The sequence below is a fragment of the Phoca vitulina genome, unplaced genomic scaffold (genome assembly GCF_004348235.1).
Source record: "Phoca vitulina isolate PV1807 unplaced genomic scaffold, GSC_HSeal_1.0 scaffold52, whole genome shotgun sequence".
Taxonomy (NCBI): Eukaryota; Metazoa; Chordata; class Mammalia; order Carnivora; family Phocidae; genus Phoca; species Phoca vitulina.
In genome coordinates, this window is record NW_022589755.1 from 4255750 (window position 1) to 4275440 (window position 19691).

General features: G+C 40.2%; 2 protein-coding genes across 2 annotated transcripts in view; both read left to right on the top strand.

The window, feature by feature from the left end:
* The window catches only part of LOC116622203 (putative protein ZNF720), a 132976-nt gene extending 118607 nt beyond the window's left edge, over positions 1-14369 (top strand). The window contains exon 6 of the mRNA XM_032388473.1: positions 14321-14369. Coding sequence (XP_032244364.1) covers positions 14321-14361 — 41 coding nt within the window. The 3' untranslated portion in view covers positions 14362-14369. The remainder of the gene's footprint in view (positions 1-14320) is intronic.
* The window catches only part of LOC116622199 (zinc finger protein 724-like), a 34196-nt gene continuing 28825 nt past the window's right edge, over positions 14321-19691 (top strand). Inside the window, exons 1-3 of the mRNA XM_032388464.1 lie at positions 14321-14399; positions 16539-16665; positions 17146-17241. Coding sequence (XP_032244355.1) covers positions 14370-14399; positions 16539-16665; positions 17146-17241 — 253 coding nt within the window. The 5' untranslated portion in view covers positions 14321-14369. The remainder of the gene's footprint in view (positions 14400-16538; positions 16666-17145; positions 17242-19691) is intronic.

A 19691-nucleotide genomic window follows, 5' to 3' on the forward strand; every position in this document is an offset into this window, starting at 1 on the left:
GACATACCCCAGAAGCAGGGAGATCAGAGCCTACAGCCAGCTCCCTCCCAAGCCCAAACCAGATCCACCCCCTTCTGAAGCTGTGTGCAGGTCTGGCCTGGCTCTGGAGCTCCTCCCTTCCCAGGACAGATTAGAGGAGATCAGATTCTGAGTGGAGTGGCTGTTCCTTTCATCTCTCCAGGGCTGGTGCTCACAATTCCCAAAACCTAGAGGCTGATACATGGAAGGAAACGACTGTATATTTTAGTGCCTTCTTTTCTCTTTTTATCATTAAATCGTGTGCTTCACCAACCTTTTACCCAGAATCCTGTTTTCCATTCCTGCAGATTCAGTAGTTGCTCAAGTAACAAAACATAAATCTATGTATACATTATGACATGATTAAAACAATCTAGCTAATTAATCTCATAGTGTTAGGATTTTTTATTTCTGATTTTTAAATTAATTTTTGTTGAGAACATTGAAGATATACTCTCTTAGCAAATGTCAAGTATAATAGACATGGAATTATGTGTAGTCACCATGCTGTACTTTAGATCTCCAGGATTTATTCATTCTGCATAACTGAAATTTTGTACCATTTGACCAACATCTCCCACTTTGCCCTCAGCCATGTCCTAGCATCTACTCTGCTTTTAGGAGTTCAACATTATTAGATTTAGATTAGATTATTAGATTATTAGATTTAAGATATAATTGAGTTAATACAGTATTTGCCATTTTGTGTGGCTTATTCCACTTAGCATAAAATCCTCCATGCTCACCCACATTGTCCAAATGGAAAGATGTTTTTCTTCCTTTTTTAAGGCTGAATTTTGTATAGATAGATACTATAGTATATTTAATAAATTATTTATGATACATAATATATTCTATAACAGAGGCACCTGGGTGGCTCAGTCATTAAGCGTCTGCCTTGGGCTCAGGTCTTAGTCCCAGGGTCCTGGGATCGAGCCCCACATCGGGCTCCCTGCTCGGCGGGAAGCCTGCTTCTCCCTCTCCCGCTCCCCCTGCTTGTGTTCCTGCTCTCACTGTTTCTCTCTCTGTCAAATAAATAAAATCTTAAAATATATATATATATTCTATAGTATTATAGAATATATATATTTTATATTCTAATATAGAAATAATATAGAAATAATTCTATTTCTATATAAAATAACATATTTTATATCATAAATCATGTTAAATAATATATATAGCACATTTTCTTTAACCACTCCTAGAAAACAGGGGGATGTTTTCTAGGAAACATACAGGAAAATGACTCCTCCTATTTGCTAGAATAATTAGATTTGAGGGAAAAACAAACTTGGTAACACCAATGTGGAGGAATTAAAATGATCCTATATTGCTAATGAGAGTATACAAAGTAGAGGAAAACTGGCATTTGCTTATAAACTCAAACATTTTTCTATCCTGTTAAAAACATGTAAACCCAACAAAGAAAACTCTTGGAACTACTAATCTACCCTTCCTTTCTCTATTTTTCCATTCATCCATATTTCGCTCCTGTAATATACAAACTTTTATTTTTTTAATCGATAGGGAAAAAGATGAAGCACATAAGTGGGGCCCAGTTTGTGCATCTTCATGGTTATTATAGGACACCTAGTGCCCAGCTCACAGGGTATTATGGGGATGAAATCACATCATATGTCGGAAGTCGCCAACACGGTGCACCATAACTTCCTTGTGAACAGAAAACCAGTGCTCAATCAACATTTCAGTAATCAATATATACACGTTGTTTTCCAAATAGAGACTTGCTCAGACAGTGCATTCACGAGCTGCCTTTCTATAAACTGTAAAGTGCTATGAAAGCATGTGGTCCTTCAGGGCGGTGATGGAGGTCTTTCCTGGGACCAACAATAAACTCACAACAGTGAAAAGTGAATAGTAAATTATTTCCTGGGAACTCACCAGGAGTTGTTTGTGTTGACGTAAGATGGTGGGTGTGGGGGGCTCAGGTGCGCTGTGCCCGCATTCTCTAGTGTAGCCACTAAACGAGGGTCTCCAGGAGCAGCATCAGCGCTAACAATTACTTGGGAAAGATGCCAATTCTTGGGCCCCATTCCAAACCTGCAGAATCACCATTTCTTCTATGGAACCTGAATCACCAAATGATTTCTATGCACATTAAAACTTGAAAGCACATCATTGCTTATCAGCCTGGGTTTACAGTAAAGATCCCAGGGTGAGTTTTAAGAACCACCATCACCTGGGCCCTCTGCCAGAGTCTGTCTATTGGTCAGGGTGAGAACATCAGTGCTGCTTTAACTATGTGCTTCAGGTGCTTCTCGTGTAGACTAGGGTGAAGCCCAAGGATTCGCAGACACACTTGTGAGAGCGGAGTCTGGCTTTCTGGTAAAGAGAAGCTAACAGACTGTTTGGTCTGCAGTTGGAAGGGGCAGGTCCGTGCAGCCCACGTTCCCCGTGCTGTGGCAGGATTTGGTTTTCTGTGGGAGGGGAGGACATCTGAAACCAGGAAGGATGAACTCACACGCAAATGTCCACATAGGAGCTCCTTTTTTCTGAATCTTTCCTGTGACAAAGGAGAGGGCGGCCTTTTGTGCATTTCAAGATCCTTCTGCCTCTGAGCTGATGATAGCAGGTGAAGAGGCCGTATTGAGGCCTTTAAAGGCATACAGGTGTGATTTCTCTACCTAATATCGATCGAGAAAGAAACCTAGAACAGAAGGGAGAGGCAGAAAGGGCTGCTTCTGGGGTAACTCTTGTCTTGACTTAGCTTAGGGCAGTGTCTTCATTTCTTACTGAAAGGCCGTGTATTAGAACTTGCAAACATTCACTTCTCTACTTTTGGTGGTCCTGCCTAGTAAATATGTTTTGGACTACTATTCTTTTAATGATAGTCAAGTCAGCCCTTTAGGATATTCCTCTATTATCCCCGGGCTGTCTCTCCATTCTCTCCAACCGGGTTTTCTATGCAGCATGACGAATTTCTATCATGAATTCATGACCTGCAACTATTGAAAATATTCCCTCTGTGACAGATCAATATGGGGATGTGTTGATACCCAAGATTCTCACTGGAGATGGGTTAGATTTTGGGATCCCAGTAAAGGAGGAGAATATATAATATTGTGGTTCTGTCTGGGTGAGGCCTGAGTCTATGGAAACTAGATGAACAAATAAACCAGTTATCAGGCCCAGAATAAGTCAAAGTTCTGAAAAAGAGAGCCTTGCTGTCTAGATTGCTTCAACGAAAAGACTTACTATTTAAAATATATTAAAGATTACAGGACATGGGAGCAATCTGTGGCTTGAAATTTCAGAAAAATGCTATATTTTCATGATTGGAATTATATAAAGATTTGCTTTTTTTATTTTTGTAAGCACTATCGCAGTGATGAGTCCTTTGTGCTTCAGGCCACTGAAATCAGTTTGTCTCATTACAGCTGATATTAATTTTGTTCACTTGGTTCAGGGTCTCTCTGCCAGATTCCCTTAGAAAATGAAGGCTCTCAGGGCCCCTGGGTGGCTCAGTTGTTAAGTGTCTGCCTTCGGCTCAGGTCATGATCCCAGAGTCCTGGGATCGAGCCCCGCGTCGGGCTCCCTGCTCAGCGGGAAGCCTGCTTCTCTCTCTCCCACTGCCCCAGCTTGTGTTCTCTCTCTCGCTGTCTCTTTCTCTGTCAAATAAATAAATAAAAATCTTAAAAGAAAAATGAAGGCTCTCACTTTTGTTTACTGGAGATCCAAGTCTTTGCAAGTGAAGGTTCTAAATTATTCCTTGGTTTCATAATTTTCCATTTCATCCTGCATAGCATTACAGAAATTATCTCCTTTATTACTTTTCTATTTTCAGGAAGAGGAAAGAAGTATAGTATAATACTATATGTTCAAGTTCTTAAAATTCTATATTGTAACTCATCACAAATGACAAATGACATCATTTCAAGGAAATAATCAGGCTTTGTTGGTGTAAGGAAGGAAGTATTCATGATGTTTTATCTTGACTTTAATGTTCCCATCTGCTGAGGTTATCCGTAATCTTCACTCTAGATTAGTGATAATTCTAGACACTAACTGGCATAGAATCTTAAAATTAGACATCTATTCCTTATTTTTGATTCAGTAGTACTTGGAAGTGGAGTTAAGGAGCTGAACATTGAAAATGCTTCCTAAGTGTTCTAAAGTGGCCATCAGTAAGAGCGTTTGGAGAAATAATTTTCTGCCTCCTTCTGTAATGTGCTCTCTTCTCTACCGAGCATAGTGCTGGATTTCAAATTGCAGATTCTCCAGCAAGAGTCATGCTTCCTTTTCTTATAAGTAGGTCTTGCTATCTCTAGGCTGTATTTGTTCTTTTTCTTTACAAAAGGAAAGGTTGCGGGCACATGAAGGGAAAGGAGACAGTAGCCACACACCCAGGTAGGTGGGAATGAATGAAGCAGGTGACACAGGTGGGGGCCAAAGGAGAAAACATAGCCTTAAAATGTGGTCCAGGGGGCACTGGGTGGCTTGGTTGGGTGTCGAACTCTTCATTTCGGCTCAGGTCATGATCTCAGGGTCCTAGGATCCAGCCCCACTGCTAGAGGATTCTCTTTCTCCCTCTGCCTCTCCTCCCACTCGCACATGCTCTGTCTCTCTCTCTCTCTCTCTCTCAAATAAATAAATAAACCTTTTAGAAAAATAAAATGTGTTTTGGGAAGCTCTGCTTGAATGGAATGATCCTGGAAGCCAAGGTTTATTTCTCTGGTGGTCACAGAGGGACAGCTCCTGTCTCATTCTTCACGTGCTCCAATATCCTCTAAGGACTTACCTTCTGTTCTAGTGTCTTCCATGGCATTCACAGTGAAATCCAAAACCCTCCCCATGGCCAGTGAGGGAATATGTGATCTGATTGCTATTCCATTGATTGTGGAGGCATGTGAAAATCTGTACACTTAGGAGTTTCCAAGTGGAGGCCCCAATGTCTTTTACTCCTCTCTCTCTCTCTCTCTCTCTCTCTCTCTCTGTTTTGGTGCATTTGTCTCCCTGTAGACACACACAAATTCTGGTACAACATAAGGAATGTGGGGTAGACTGACCCTCCTCTATCCAAACTTCCGTAGAGCAGCTCTCCCCATGGAGGCTTCCCCATTGATGAGACCCTGTGCTCTGTCCTCAGAAATGTACCTGGGAGCCTCAGTGTTTACATTGGCCTCACAGTGGAATAAGTTGGGCCGTGTCATTAAGACTTAATTGATGCTAGGCATTATTTAGGACTAAGTGACAGAAGCTTTGGGGTTGGGACCCTGGAGATTGCAGTTCTAAAATCTACACGGGGGATCCTGACATGACGCCAAAGCGGAGAACGAATTTTCTAAATATTGCTTTTCAAAATTTCATGTATATATATGGGCGCCTGGCTGGCTCAGTTTGCAGCGCATGTGACTCTTGATTGTGGGGTCATGAGTTCAGGTCCCTTGTTGGGTATTGAGATTGCTTAGATAAATAAACTTAAAAAAATTTCATGTATATACAAACCATTTGAGGTTCCCATTAAAAACAGATTCTCTGGCCCCCACACTCAGATATCACTACTCCCTAGGTCAGCATGAAGCCCATTAATTTGTGTTTTTAACAGCCATTGAAGTTGCTGTCCCCAGACATCATTTCCAGTAGCACTGAGAAAGCAAAAGATCAAGCCTGAGTCCCTTATACCCAGTCATCCTTTTTATTTTTTTTTTTAAAGATTTTATTTATTTATTAGAGAGAGAGAGAGCGAGAGGAGGAACACAAGCAGGGGGAGTGGGAGAGGGAGAAGCAGGCTCCCCGCTGAGCAGGGAGCCTGATGTGGGGCTCCATCCCAGGACCCTGGGATCATGACCTGAGCCGAAGGCAGACGCTTAATGACTGAGCCACCCAGGCAGGCGCCCCATACCCAATCATCCTATATCAACACAAATACTGCCATTCCCAGTGAAGACTGACATCTCCCGGAAAGATGACTCTCTCTGCTCATCCGCTGCAAGCTGGGAAGGGACTAGATAAGGCTGTGGTGTCTGAGCAAGGCTGTTTTGGATAAATAGTATGTGCTCATTCATGAACAGAATGTTTTTTGAGCATCTACTACATACTCCAGGTATATGAGGATGCACTGTGTCCAGGATACTGTGCTGGGAATCTTGCATACATTATGCATGTTAATCTTACTAAAGCCCTGGGAACTGGGTACTATATGTTCATTTTTCCCAGGAGGATTTGGATTCTGGGTGTGCCTCCCTGGGATTGTAGAGATTGTTTCTCTTCTTTTTCGTTATCATTAACCTTAAAAATAATGTCATGATAGCACAAATACAGAGAGCAGACATAGAAAGGAAGGGTGGATTAGAGGCTCTGAGTGAAATTTGATTCATCAATCATTTGCATTTATGTATTTGGTTAATTTTAATGTGTGGACTATGAGTGGACATCTCAGGAATGGAAGGTGGGATGTCATGTGTTACCTTGGAAGCACTGTTTCAACCAGACGTGTGAAACTGACTCCCTGAATTTTTAGTCCTTTACTCTGCTTTATCTAAGTCTGAGCCTCAGGAAGGTGTGAATGCCAGTTTGGGCCACCCAGGTGGAGCTGCCAGGAACTCTGTTCTCTGAGCTGTTCTGAGAAGGGAGGCACAGGGACTGACAGTGGAGCCGTGGAGGGCAGTTTCGTGGTCTGAGGTCGTTTTCTACAGAATCTGAAATGACAATTCTGTGTTAGACTCTGCAAACCCCATTTAGGCAAAAGTACTATTTCTGATGAGAATTCTGGGGCAGCTGAGGTTTATGCTCATAGTGTTAGCCCCGAAAAATGAATCCGGAACTAGGATGTCAGAAGGTCTGCTGGAGAGGTGGGATTGATGGGCACCTTATGCGTTCATATTGCACAGGGCGATCCTTTTTTTTTTTTCCTTAACTTTTTATTGACATTGGCAAATTAAAATAGAATAAATTAACAAGTATTTTTTCAAAAAAAATGTTTTGTACAAAAATACTGTCAAAATTTCCTAAAAAGCTTTCAACATAGTAGTATCTTTTCATGTACTGAATATAACTATTAGCACAGTGTCAAAAATGTTGAGGACAGAAACAAAATAAAAATCTGTGAGATGTTTGCCACTGACGAAATTCCACACCCTATTATTGTCTGTACATACGGGGGAGGGAGACAGCCAACTTGAAAGTGAACAGTATGACTTTTGCACATGGTGATCCTTGATGTCCAGTCCCTTATCCCCACCTGCTCTGGGTCCCTCTGCACTGCGGCAGGTGCGGTACACAGGATCTTGAGGGGGTTCACCTGCATTCTCTGTGTGCGCATGTGTGAAATTTTGGCACTAGGGCAGGGAGAAGCCGTCAAATATTCTGGGTGTGATAACATTAGTCAGAGGGAGGACTGGTCCCATAGACTCTGGTCCCAGCTTGCCTGAACTGTGAACTGAGGTGTGTGGGCTTGGTTGAGATGGGATTTAGGTGTGGTGCTCTGAAGACCTGGGCTGGTGAAGGAAGGAGGAGGTGACTGCAGGTTTTGGCCCAAAGAGGCTGTGTGTGCCACAAGTCCTCTGTGCGCATGTGCAGCATTTGTTGGGCAACTCTATCTGCGCAGGCGCTCTGGGGAGCCATTGCCAAGGGTGAAGTCCCAGGAAGTGAGAGCAGAGTCGCGCTCGTGCGTTGTGCACATGTGCAAAAGTGAGCAGAGCGGGGCGGGGAAACCTGTCGCACTGTCATCTGCCCACTTGCGATGTGGGTAAGGAGTTTAGGCCACTTGAGAAACTGGTCAAAATGAAAGTGGTATTGTGATCTTAAAAGGTGACGTGATATACATTGAAATTTTCAAGTGTTAATTTGACCATTTGATTTGCCTACTCAATTTGTTAGGCTTGGGGAACCTGGGTGGCTGAGTTGGTTAGGTCTCCGACTCGGTTTTGGCCCAGGTCGTGATCTCAGGGTGGTGAGATCAAGACCGGCATTGGGCTTCTGGCAGAGCTCTGTAGGTAGTCTGCTCGAGATTCCCTCTCTCTGCCCTCTTCCCCTCCCCCTCTTAATTAATTAACTGAATGAATAAAATATAAATAAAAATATGAATATATAAAAATATAAATAAGTAAAAATCAATCTATCTTTAACAAAAAAATTAAAAAAAAAAATTAGTGATGTCCCACCTGTAGGAGCTACTAGTAAGGTTTTTATTGAGAGGATATGGAAGCAAAGCAAGGACACTGCTTGATTGGGTATACCTTAAGTAGTTGCCTTATTTTTGGAAAGCCTAGTTGACTGTAATTCTTTGTTCTCAAGTTCATTTTCTTCCTTTCCAATGCAGTGACTGTGAATTAAGTTGTGATTTGCCTATCGAGGCTACCGAGGCATTAGAGCCCCCTGAGTCAGTGGCTTCCCTGTTTAATTTCTTTAACAGTGAAAACACAGTTGGTAGGATATTACTGACTTTTCTGCTTTCTTTTTTTATCCATTTCCAAGGGTAGTTCAGCAATTGTTCACTCATTATAAAAATGCAGTCATCATGGTGCAACAATCTCATGTCCAGGAACCACCAGTTAATTCACTTGTATATAAATCAAAGATCCACATTTCATGATGTGTGTGATAGCAGGAGACAGATATATTTAAGTATGTAAATGTATAAAAAAAGTGTTTCAACAAGGGTGCTATATTGACAATTACCACCAGATATGGTATTTTAGGAATGCAGTAAATCCATTTCTACTGGTATGAAAACACCACCTTTAGATAGCATTGGTTAAGGAAAGCAATTTGATTGACAGTAAGTTTGATGTGACAATATTTATGTAAACATTAAAGGAAGAGCAAAATATTTTAGTTTGTGTGTGTGTTATACAATTTCAAATGGAACTTCACATACCCTCTGAAATTGCACAAGAAGGAAGATACAGCTCAAACTGATGAGCTGTTATATCTGAAAATCAAACTATTACTGACTGGGGGCAATGAATGGGGACTTTTACTTTAATTTATTTAAATTAAAAATGAATAAATAATTTCTATTTTACAGTTAAATTTATGCCTATGTGTAGATGTTTTCCAACTTTACTGTGACTAATTTCCACATATTTAGGAGCTAAAAAAGAGTACTCTGCTATTTATGTGTCTGACTTTCAGTGGATTTGCTGTTTCTGTTTAGGGTCCTGTAAGGTCAAAATCAAGGTTTCATGAGGCATTGGATTTTCTCTGCAGCCTCCAGGGGGGGAATCTACTTCCAGGACCATTCAGGTTCTTGACAGAATCCATCTTTAGGGATGCCTGGGTGGCTCAGTCTTTAAGCTTCTGCCTTCGGCTCAGGTCATGATTCCAGGGTCCTGGGATCGAGCCCCGCATCGGGCTCCCTGCTCCGCGGGGAGCCTGCTTCTCTCTCTCCCACTCCCCTTCTTGTGTTCCCTCTCTCGCTGTGTCTCTCTGTCAAATAAATAAATAAAATCTTTAAAAAAAAAAGAAAAAGAATCCATCTTTAAAGACAAATTGGAGTTTTGACATGGGGCTAAATTCTTTATTCGGATCCGTGGCTGGAGTGTTTTGGAGTTCCTGGGTAAATCCAGGTTGACCTATTGAAACTAAAACAGATTTAGGTAAACTCTGTGGGGATCTTCTCTACAAGGTGCACAAGGGGGATGTCTAGGGTTCCAGTGGAGATAGTTGTTCACAAGGGCAGTGGCTGAGGTGTCCTATCAGAAGTTATATTAACATGTGACTCTGCAGGCTGTTATTTAGGAAATGCACTGGTGAGAGGGGCTGGTGTGAGTTCAAGTCCCCTGTAATCGAACTGACTACAGAAAATGGATGCCAAGTAGCACCACCATGGAGGAGTTTACCTAAACTGTCAACAGTCCCCCTATATAATCTATCATGTATCCATGTTGATGTCCCAGGAGTTACAAGGAAGAGAAACCAGTGCAATAGATAAACTGTTGGAAATATAACCACACATTATTTAAAGTCTGAGGCCACTGAGAAAGTGGATTACTAGTTATATCACCATTATCAAATGCGTGGTAGATACCATCTGTTGTCTACATTCTTAATTAAGGTGAGATAGGTTAATATTGGTGGCAGGATAATACATCATCCATTACCTATCAGTGTTAACACATTAAAAGCCGATATATTCTATCATTAAAATATCTTAGGATTATACAAAGACTATGTTATGCATTTCAAATCCACTGTGTGATCCTTGTTGAAAATACAGATTACAAGCATTCAAGAAACATTCTTGTTCTGATATAATGACCTAGGAGTCATAATTTCAATAATTTTCAGGCCTCAAGTAATTATTAAGAAGTATCGATGTACAATCATATGCCCTGTTAGGGAAGAGTTAGCTATCCTCTACTGATATCTGGGAAGCTTTCTTCATTTCAGCCATACCAACTAATATTCTGTACATCTGTCTATTGCTATTGTAAGGATATATCAGTATTTTAATGGATTGCCACCACTTTTTCTTTGTTTTTGACTTCTTAAGATTTTAATTCCAGTTAATAACATAGTGTTATATTAGTTTCAGCTGTGCAATATAGTGGTTAAACAATTCCATACATTACCCAGTGGTTATCACAAGTGCAGTCCTTAATTCCCATCATGTGTTTAACCCTTCACCCAACCCACCTTCCCTCTGGTAACCATCGGTTTTTTCTCTATCCTTAAGAGTCTGTTTTGTGATTTGTCTCTCTCTCTTTCCATTGTTCTTTCTCTGTTCCATTGTTCTTCTGATTTTTCATTATAATTTTGATGTGTTTTCTCTTTTGCTATTTTCTCTCCTATTGTTGAGATGTGTACAAGCAGTTCCTGACTCCTTTACCCAGCCAACAGATCATACTGACTACTCAAAACTAATTCACTGCAGTGTCCCCTCTGGACTCTACAACAATGGCCTTCTGTAATAGCTACACGTAGGGACAGATAGGGACCAATTTCAATGCATGGGTAGGGACAGCTCTACAACCCCTGTCACCTTGGAGAAGTTACAGAATATGAGCCCTTTACCCTTCAACAACTTTAAATATTTATGGGCAGAAAATTGGTCAGGGGTGAAATGATGAGGAACAGAAACAGTAAAATGTTCACCTTTAGCCCAAAGAGCTGACCTATAGCCTGCATAGTTTTGATAAGAATCAAATGTAGTTGATTGCTACATTCTTAAAGGGTCTCGTGACTGCCTGTACGTCTCACCTATAATTAATATTGAACTGAATGATAAGCAACAGAGAAATTTTGCAAAAGTAGTTTTACAAGTAGAAATTTGAAGAAACATTTATGATCTAATACTTCCTGCATGACCCCACCCCCTGAGGTCTAAGCATATAACCACCAGCTTTATGCAACCAAAGTGCAACTCTTTCTGCCCAGGGGTCCTGTCCCCCTGCTATTTGAATAAACTTACTAAGCTGCATCTTAAACATCTCAAGAATTCTTTCCCACCGGATGCACTGAATGATCACACAACAATTTTGTTACCAAAAAAAAAACCAAGATTGGTTGCAGGTTGTTCCAAAAGCTAATACTCAAGACACGAGTTTTGACTGGAAAGAAGTATGAGCTTTATTCAGGAGGCCAGCCTGAAAGAGAGAGAGACAAATCACAAAACAGACTCTTAAGGATAGAGAAAAAACTGATGGTTACTAGAGGGAAAGTGGGTAGGTTGAAGGGTTAAACACATGATGGGAATTAAGGACTGCACTTGTGATAACCACTGGGTAGTGTATGGAATTGTTTAACCACTATATTGCACAGCTGAAACTAATATAACACTTTATGTTAACTAACTGGAATTAGGTAGAGGAAGAAGGTAGAGTCTTGTCCAAAAACCAACTCCAAAGTTTCAGCCTGTCCCAAAGATTTTTTTTTCTTACAAATGAGTTTTATTTGCATTTCTGACCCAAGCACAGACCCCACATACAGATTTCTCATCCAAAGATTTTTAAGGGAACTTGAGGCCAGTAATTGGTAAAAGAGGAGAATGGTAGTCTCTAGCACTTCTTGGTTCCTGCAGACTCAGTGGTGTCAGCTAGAGACGTTATTGTGGTTCTTGGGGGTGATGCATTGGTGCCCCAGGGGAGGTTATGCAAGAGGATTCCGATCCACGTCTTTCTAGGAAGCAATACATGACCTATAGATATACAAAGAGGTTTGGTTTATCAATCACACACGCTAAAGGTGCATGCTAAAATTTAAAGACTACTAAGTTGGGCAAAGGGGCACGGGCAGGGCTTGTATGTAACTTTAAAAAAAGGTCCCCTAGGTTTATTCTGTTGCTGCAAATGGAAGATTTCCTTCTTTTGTGAGGTTGATTATATACCCAGAATGAATTAGATGGCAGACCTCTATCAGTAATATAACAAATATCAGACATTAACTTTTCATATTATAAAGAGTTGCCTGCCTGGTGTTGCAAACTATTGTTTGAGAAAATTTGCTCTTTCCTTTTTCCTGTGAATATGCTTACCCCCTTTTGAAATTCTAAATCCTTACATTCTTCTTAAGTCACAGTGGCATGTAAGCATCAGTTTCCTGTGGTTGAGCCTCATATTTTTGAGGTTCCCATAATTAAGAAATTATTTTTTTTCTCTTGTGAATCTGTCTTATATCAGTTTAATTATTAGACCGGCCAAAGAATTGAGAACAGATGAAGAAAAATGGATTCCTCTCCTAACATTCATTCTGTTGTTGAAAACTGACCTTCGTGTTTCAGACCCAAAATATAATGTGAAGACAGAGTTGGGGATAAAAAGGAACAACAGCTTTATTGCTTTGCTAGGCAGACGAGGCTGCTGCAGTTCGGGGCCTTCAAAACTGCAAGCCCACCCAGAGGAAGGGGCTGGGAATTTTGTAGGGAAATGCAGGACCTAGCCGGTTTCGACAGTAATTGTGTTTGTGCTTCCAGCCTTATTCACCAGGTTTTCAGAGTGGTACTGGATTCCTGGGGTGGGGGGGGCAGAGAAGACGGAGAAAGGGGGAGGGGAAGGTTGCTGAAGAGAGGAAAAAGGGTATTTAGTTTAATATCAAGCCTTGCTGACATTTTAATGCAGCCATTTTGATTTTTGTTCAACATTATGCTTTTAAGTGGTTTCACTTTGAGTCACCAGAATAACTGTATTAAGACCACTTCATATTTTATAATGAGCAATCACTCAATATTTTCTAGAATGGCTAAAATAAAGGAAAAGGATAACACCACATTTCTGTGAAAATATTGAGGAATTAGAATTCTCTTATATTGTTGATGGGAGTGTAAAAAGTACATTCACTTTGGGAAACTGTTTGGCAGTTCCTTAGGAAAATAAACATTTGCCTATTTAAGAGGAGCATTTTACCATCCCAAAATAATGTGTCTTTGCCATAAGGATTATTCTATGTTGGTTTTTTTTGTTTGTTTGTTTTTGTTCTTTTTGGTTTTTGAGGGAGAAATTGTGAGTGAGCTGGAGGCGGGGAGGCGGGAAGAGAGGAGAGGGAGAGAATCTTAAGCAGGCTCCTTGCTCAGCAGAGCCCGACCTCATGACCCTGAGATCATGACCTGAGCCGAAATCAAGTCTGACTCTCATCCAACTGAGCCACCCAGGCGCCACTAGGCTGTTATTTTAAAGAAAGGGCAGACAAAGGAAAAGCTCTGAAACCCAGTATGTTTACTTTTGTAAGAGATATTTGCATTTATGAGGGAAAGCTCCATTTGTAAGGGTGTCTCCCTCTGTTTAGCAGAAACAGGGAGAATGTATAAATCTCCAGAAACTCTGATCAGTGGAAAAGGCATGGATTTAAATCCGGATAACAATCACAGCCCTGGTTGCTGTCCTTTGCCTGGTCACCTCCCCCAAATGCTTCCCAATAGGATCACGTGTGGAATTTCAAAACCGATCATTGCTGGTGCCCTCCTCCTCAGATTCTGTCTATTGGTGTGGGTGGAAAGGACAGTGTCGTTTTAATTAAGGGCTCCAGGTGATTCTAAGTGAGGCCAGGATTAAGCACGAGGGCTGCCCATTAATTTATGAGAGTTGAGTATAGTTTTTGGTGCAAGGAGAGGCAACAGGGTCTCTGCTACATGAGTCTGGGAGGGTCAGATCCGTGCAGCTCACAGTTCCTATGCTGTAGCTGAATTTGTGGGCGTCAGTGGGAGGGGAGGCCCCCTGAAAGCAGAGAACGAAAAGTCAGGGATTGGTCTCCAAGTAGGAGCTCATAGTTTCTGAAAGGCTCCTGACACAAAGGACTAGGAATTTGGGCCTTTTCTGCATTTCAAAGTCCTGCTGTCAGGCCGAGCAGTTTAGAGGTGCAGAGGCTCTGTTGGTGGCTTTAAAGGCATTTTCTCCTGATGCAGCTGTGATTTCTCTACGAATCTCTTCTGAGAAAGAAATCTAGAGGACAACATGAAAGAAGAAGAAATGGCCAGTTCTCAGGTAAGCCTTGCGTTCCAAGTCAGATGGCGCGTCATGTTTTTCTCCTGAAATTCCATTCATTTAAGAATTGCAGATATTGATTCCTCTAGTTATGATGTTTCTGCTTCACGTTTTCCCCTAATTTTAAAATATTTTCAAAAAATGACTCAAGATTAAGTCTTTAGAACACTTCCCCCCTATATTCCAGAGCCTTCTCTCCAAACTGTCTTTCAATAGTCTATCAACAACTGTCCCTTTGAATTAAAGTCCTGCAAATATCATAAATATTCCCTTGGTGACAGACCCACAGAGGACGGCGTTGAGTCCAAGATTCCTATTGCTAATGGGCTCTGGCCTTGGATATCAGTCAAGGAAAACATTTCTTATTAGGTTCCATCTGGATGCTTTATGAGCTCTTGTAGACCAGGAGTAAGAAATTGCATAAATAAACACAATGGATATGAGATCCAGAATAACTCAGAAAGTTTTAGAAAAAAAAGGGGAGGCTTGCTCTTTAGAATGTGAAAAAGATACTCTATTTAAATGTACTAGCTATTACAGGACATGGAAACCTTGTGTGATTGAACTTTGTATAAATCCGCTGTATTCTCATAATACAATTTATATTCTGATTTACTGTTCCCAGGGCTCAAGAACACACCATTAATAATAGGTCCTTCAGTGTGCCTAAGGCACTGATATCAGTTTGTTTCCTTACAGCTCATGTTACCTTCTTTTACTTGGGTTGATGCTCTCTGACAGTTTTCTCCCCTATGAAGTTTATATTCTCCCCCATTATCATTCTTAAGGATCTTAGATGGATTTACTGAGCGATACGCAGAAACTATCACATTTAAAGTGGAAACTTCTTCCTTCTGAATTTCTCTTGCTTCTAGTTTCTGTTGAGAAGAAAGGTAAAAGAAATGTAGATAAACTGAAATTCAACTTCCAGACCCTTGATATATACTTGAGACAGGCAGAATATGACATTCCATCAGGAATTCATGACTGCCTTAATGCTTTGCTAGAAGCAAAAAGGAACCAGTTTGACAATAGCCAGACCTCCAGGATCCTGTAAGTCCTCTTTAACATATGAAAATCCCTGCAGAAACTTCCTTTATTTCTACCCCCCAACTTAAAACTATATTATCAATGGCTTCTCGCAAGGACAGTGTAGGTCTTTCTGCCCAGGGGTCCTGTCCCTGCGCTTTAATAAAAACAGCTTTTTGCACCAAAAATGTCTCAAGAATACTTTCTTGACCCTTCACAACAGTTTCCACTGGACAATGAAGACTGTCACCTTCATTGTAGCAGAGATAATGATTTCTAGGACTAGAGGTTCTAAGACCTCTATCTTCTAAGTTTTTATTTTACTCCACACTTAGGTTACAGAGTTACCTTCTATTTATTTCTTTGTATTTTCAGGCAAAAAAAAAAAAAAAAAAAATACAAGAATCACTTAATTAACATGTTTGAGTGTATTAAAATCCTGAAGTATAATAGAGTCACAGGTAGAAACTACATTAGATGGGCTTGTGACACAAAGGAAACTTGATTTTTAGCCAATAAGGAGATCACAAGGAATAACTTCCAAACAGAGACTCACAGAGCCAGTGGGGACAGTTTCCTTTTACTTAGGGTTCAGATGGAAATTCAGCAGGAGGGGCTTCATCATCTTATATAGAGCTGGGCATGTGGTCACACATGCACATGAAGACAACACTTGTATACATACTTTGTATGTTATGAAAATGGTGTTTGTGCTGCTCCTTCCATGGAGATTTTCATATTGTAATGAGGTAAAGTAACTGTTGGTCACTCCATGGGTTACTCCTTGCTTCATCTACACAGGTATGACTCAGGGGTTAAGTTCAAACTGGTCAGGCCCAAGTGCTTCCTCACAGCAGTCATAACTTTTTGTTGGATAGTTTCTGTCTCCAACACAGGAGACTCTGCCCATGGGGTCTTTTGATTGAAGTAAAAGATAAGGTGGAAAGAGGTGGTTAAGTAAAACGTGGGATAAAAGTTGGTGGGTATAAACAGGTGAGCAGTAAAGGTCAGGTCTTGGGGTCTAGCTGGTGACATTAACACCCTCTTTCATCTTAGGGAGCATTGTGAACTCTGCCATTGGCCACTTGGTAACTGTGGTATTTATTGCAGGGACTGCTGACATTCAGGGATGTGGCCATAGAATTCTCCCAGGAGGAGTGGGGATGCCTGAACCACACTCAGCGGGAATTGTACAGGGATGTGATGTTAGAGAACTACGGACACCTCCTCTTCCTGGGTGAGAATAACTCCTTCCAGATTTCCCAAACCACACTCAGGGTTTTGTTCCTTCCTTTGAAGACTGTGTATTAGAAGATTCCTCTTTGAATGTTGGGAATTCAGATCCAGGCAGTAAGGGAAATAAGTAGGGGTTTGTAGATGTAGAGAAAAATCTTCATGGTTTAGCTTCCCGTTCCTTAAGAGAACATCATCACTTCTGTAGATGAGTGCCAGTTGTAAACAGTGAGTGGCAAAAAATGGTACTGCCCACATCTTAAACTGAAATTTTAAGTCCTTATTATTGTATTGGTAGTACTTGAAAGTGGAGGTCATGATGTGAAAATTTGAAACTTCTCCTACATGTTAGTGGGGCTATTGGTCAACAGTGTTTGGGAAATCATTTTCTAGAATTCTACAATGTCCTCTCTTCTCCACTGAGCACAGTAGTGGATTGAAAGAATCTCCAGTAATACTCCTATTCATTTTTTCTATTAAACAGGTCTTGTTGTGTGGAAGCCAGACCTGGTCATCTTTTTGGAGCAAGAGAAGCAGCTCTGGGATGTGAAGAGAAAGGAGACCGTAGCCTTCCATCCAGGTAGGTGGGAATGAATGAAGCAGATGACAGAGGTGAGGTCCAAATGTGAATGATGAAGACAGACCTTAAAATGTGGTTCAAGTAGCTCTCCTTGAATGGAAATTTGTTTGAGAAGCCTAGAGTTATTTCTCTCCCTCTCACAGAGGGACATCTGCTGTCCAACATTATCAAGCTCTTACATTCTCTAGGGATTCTCCTTCAGCTCCAGTGATGGTCCATCACATCCACAGGGAGGGCCAAGAGACTCTCCTTGGAGTGGGAGGGCCTCCACAATCTGATTGCTTCTCCATTGCTGTGAGGGCCTGGGGAAAATCTCACTATTTCTGAGTATCTCTATGCTAAGCCCTTTGTAACTTCTGTTTTGCCTTTTGTGAGAAGTGTGTCAGGGTAGTGGTGGGCATATTGTGGTGTAGGAATCCCAGAACACTAGAGACAGGTATCAGATATTTTTTGGTTTATGCTTTTCAGTGTTATGGAGGCTTTAATCTTAATCGTACATAATGGACACTCAGTAAGTTCATCAGATAACAAAACACCTTCCTAAATGGAAAGTCTACTCCTTTATTTCACTATAAAAGTTCATTTTTCTTTATATCAACTAAAATTAGAAATTTCCACTATGTATTCCATTTCTCAGTGGTGAAATAATTTAATATATCTATTTGAATCCTAAAATTTCTATGTAAATTAATGCCACTGGGGAGCTAGAACATTTAGAACTCAGAACTTGCAGGCTATAATAAAGTCTGAATTGTTACCTTATTTATTTATAATCACGTCATTTTATAATTTTGTATGATATGAAGTTCTTTGACTTTGTGAAGTGTTTTCACTTTATTAGTTACATATCAGATTCATCTCTGAATTTTTTACATGAAAATTTGTGATATGACATGGGCATTTGCTTAGAAGAAGTGTGGTAGATAACTAGCAAAATTCCCATATTTTAAAAAAATCTTGTTTATAAATTCAATTTTATATTTACAGGAAAAATTAACCATTAGTCTTTTCTTCTGCTTTCCTGAGAATATATCTGAATTTAATCCCAAATACTTATTTTTTATAAAGTGATTGCTGGCACATTTTACAATTTTCATGTTGTTTTCCATTTCAAAATGAAAGGTTTTTGTTTGGGTGCGTGGTTCTAAAGAATGGATTATAGCCTTGCATTCTGTGTAAGAGGAGGGATATATTAATAACATAATACATTTTTTAATGTCTTTTAAGTACGTAGTCATAAAATTTTCCATTAGAGTTCTTTATGTTTGTATTAATGAATGTTCTTTACAAGCTTACTGCCAATGAAAGCATGTTAATAATTCAAAAATGCTTGTTTTTCATCAGTACGCAGTCACAGTTTGAAATTATAGTTACATAGAAGGTTTCCTTTTAAAATTTTACCTATTTTTCAGATAGCAGGAAGGGAAAAATGAAGGGGGGGAAATCGGAGGGGGAGACGAACCATGAGAGACTATGGACTCTGAGAAACAAACTGAGGGTTCTAGACGGGAGGGGGGTGGGGGGATGGGTTAGCCTGGTGATGGGTATTAAAGAGGGCACGTACTGCATGGAGCACTGGGTGTTATACGAAAATAATGAATCATGGAACACTACATCAAAAACTAATGATGTAGGGGCGCCTGGGTGGCTCAGTCGTTAAGCGTCTGCCTTCGGCTCAGGTCATGATCCCAGGGTCCTGGGATCGAGCCCCACATCGGGCTCCCTGCTTGGCGGGAAGCCTGCTTCTCCCTCTCCCACTCCCCCTGCTTGTGTTCCCTCTCTCGCTGTGTCTCTCTCTGTTGAATAAATAAACAAAATCTTTAAAAAAAAAAAAAAAAAAAAAAAAAACTAATGATGTAATGTATGGTGATTAACATAATAAAATTTTTAAAAATTTCAAAAAAAATTTACCTATTTTTTACATTGAAATTTTTTGGTTACATTTTGCCTTATTCTGGTTCCACAATTCCATAATAATGTGGTTCTTTTTGTATGGGACCTTTCACAACATTATTTAGTTGTGGTATCATTTTTATCTGTGTATCTTATTATAGCATGACAATTGTCAACTTCGTATAATTCAAGACAGTGTGAGTTTAACTTAAATATGAATCAGCTTTATGCCCTTTACTTATTATGTATGTATTTGTACAAATACCAGCCATACATATTTGATTGTGACTCATCTTGTGTATTTCTTTCATTGGTTAGTGTTCAGTGAATGTTGTATCATGTGTAGGTGAATTGTCATAATAATATAATTAATTTCATCACCCCTTCTGAATGTATATTCTCTTTGCATGAGAGAAACACTTTCTATGAATTGATAGCAATTTTTAAACAGCTTATACCTCTATCATGTTTACATATTAAATTTTATCCTTAATTGTGGTGTTATACCCATAATATTCTTTGACTCCATTCTCATTAACTTTTGTGTCTTCTGTACA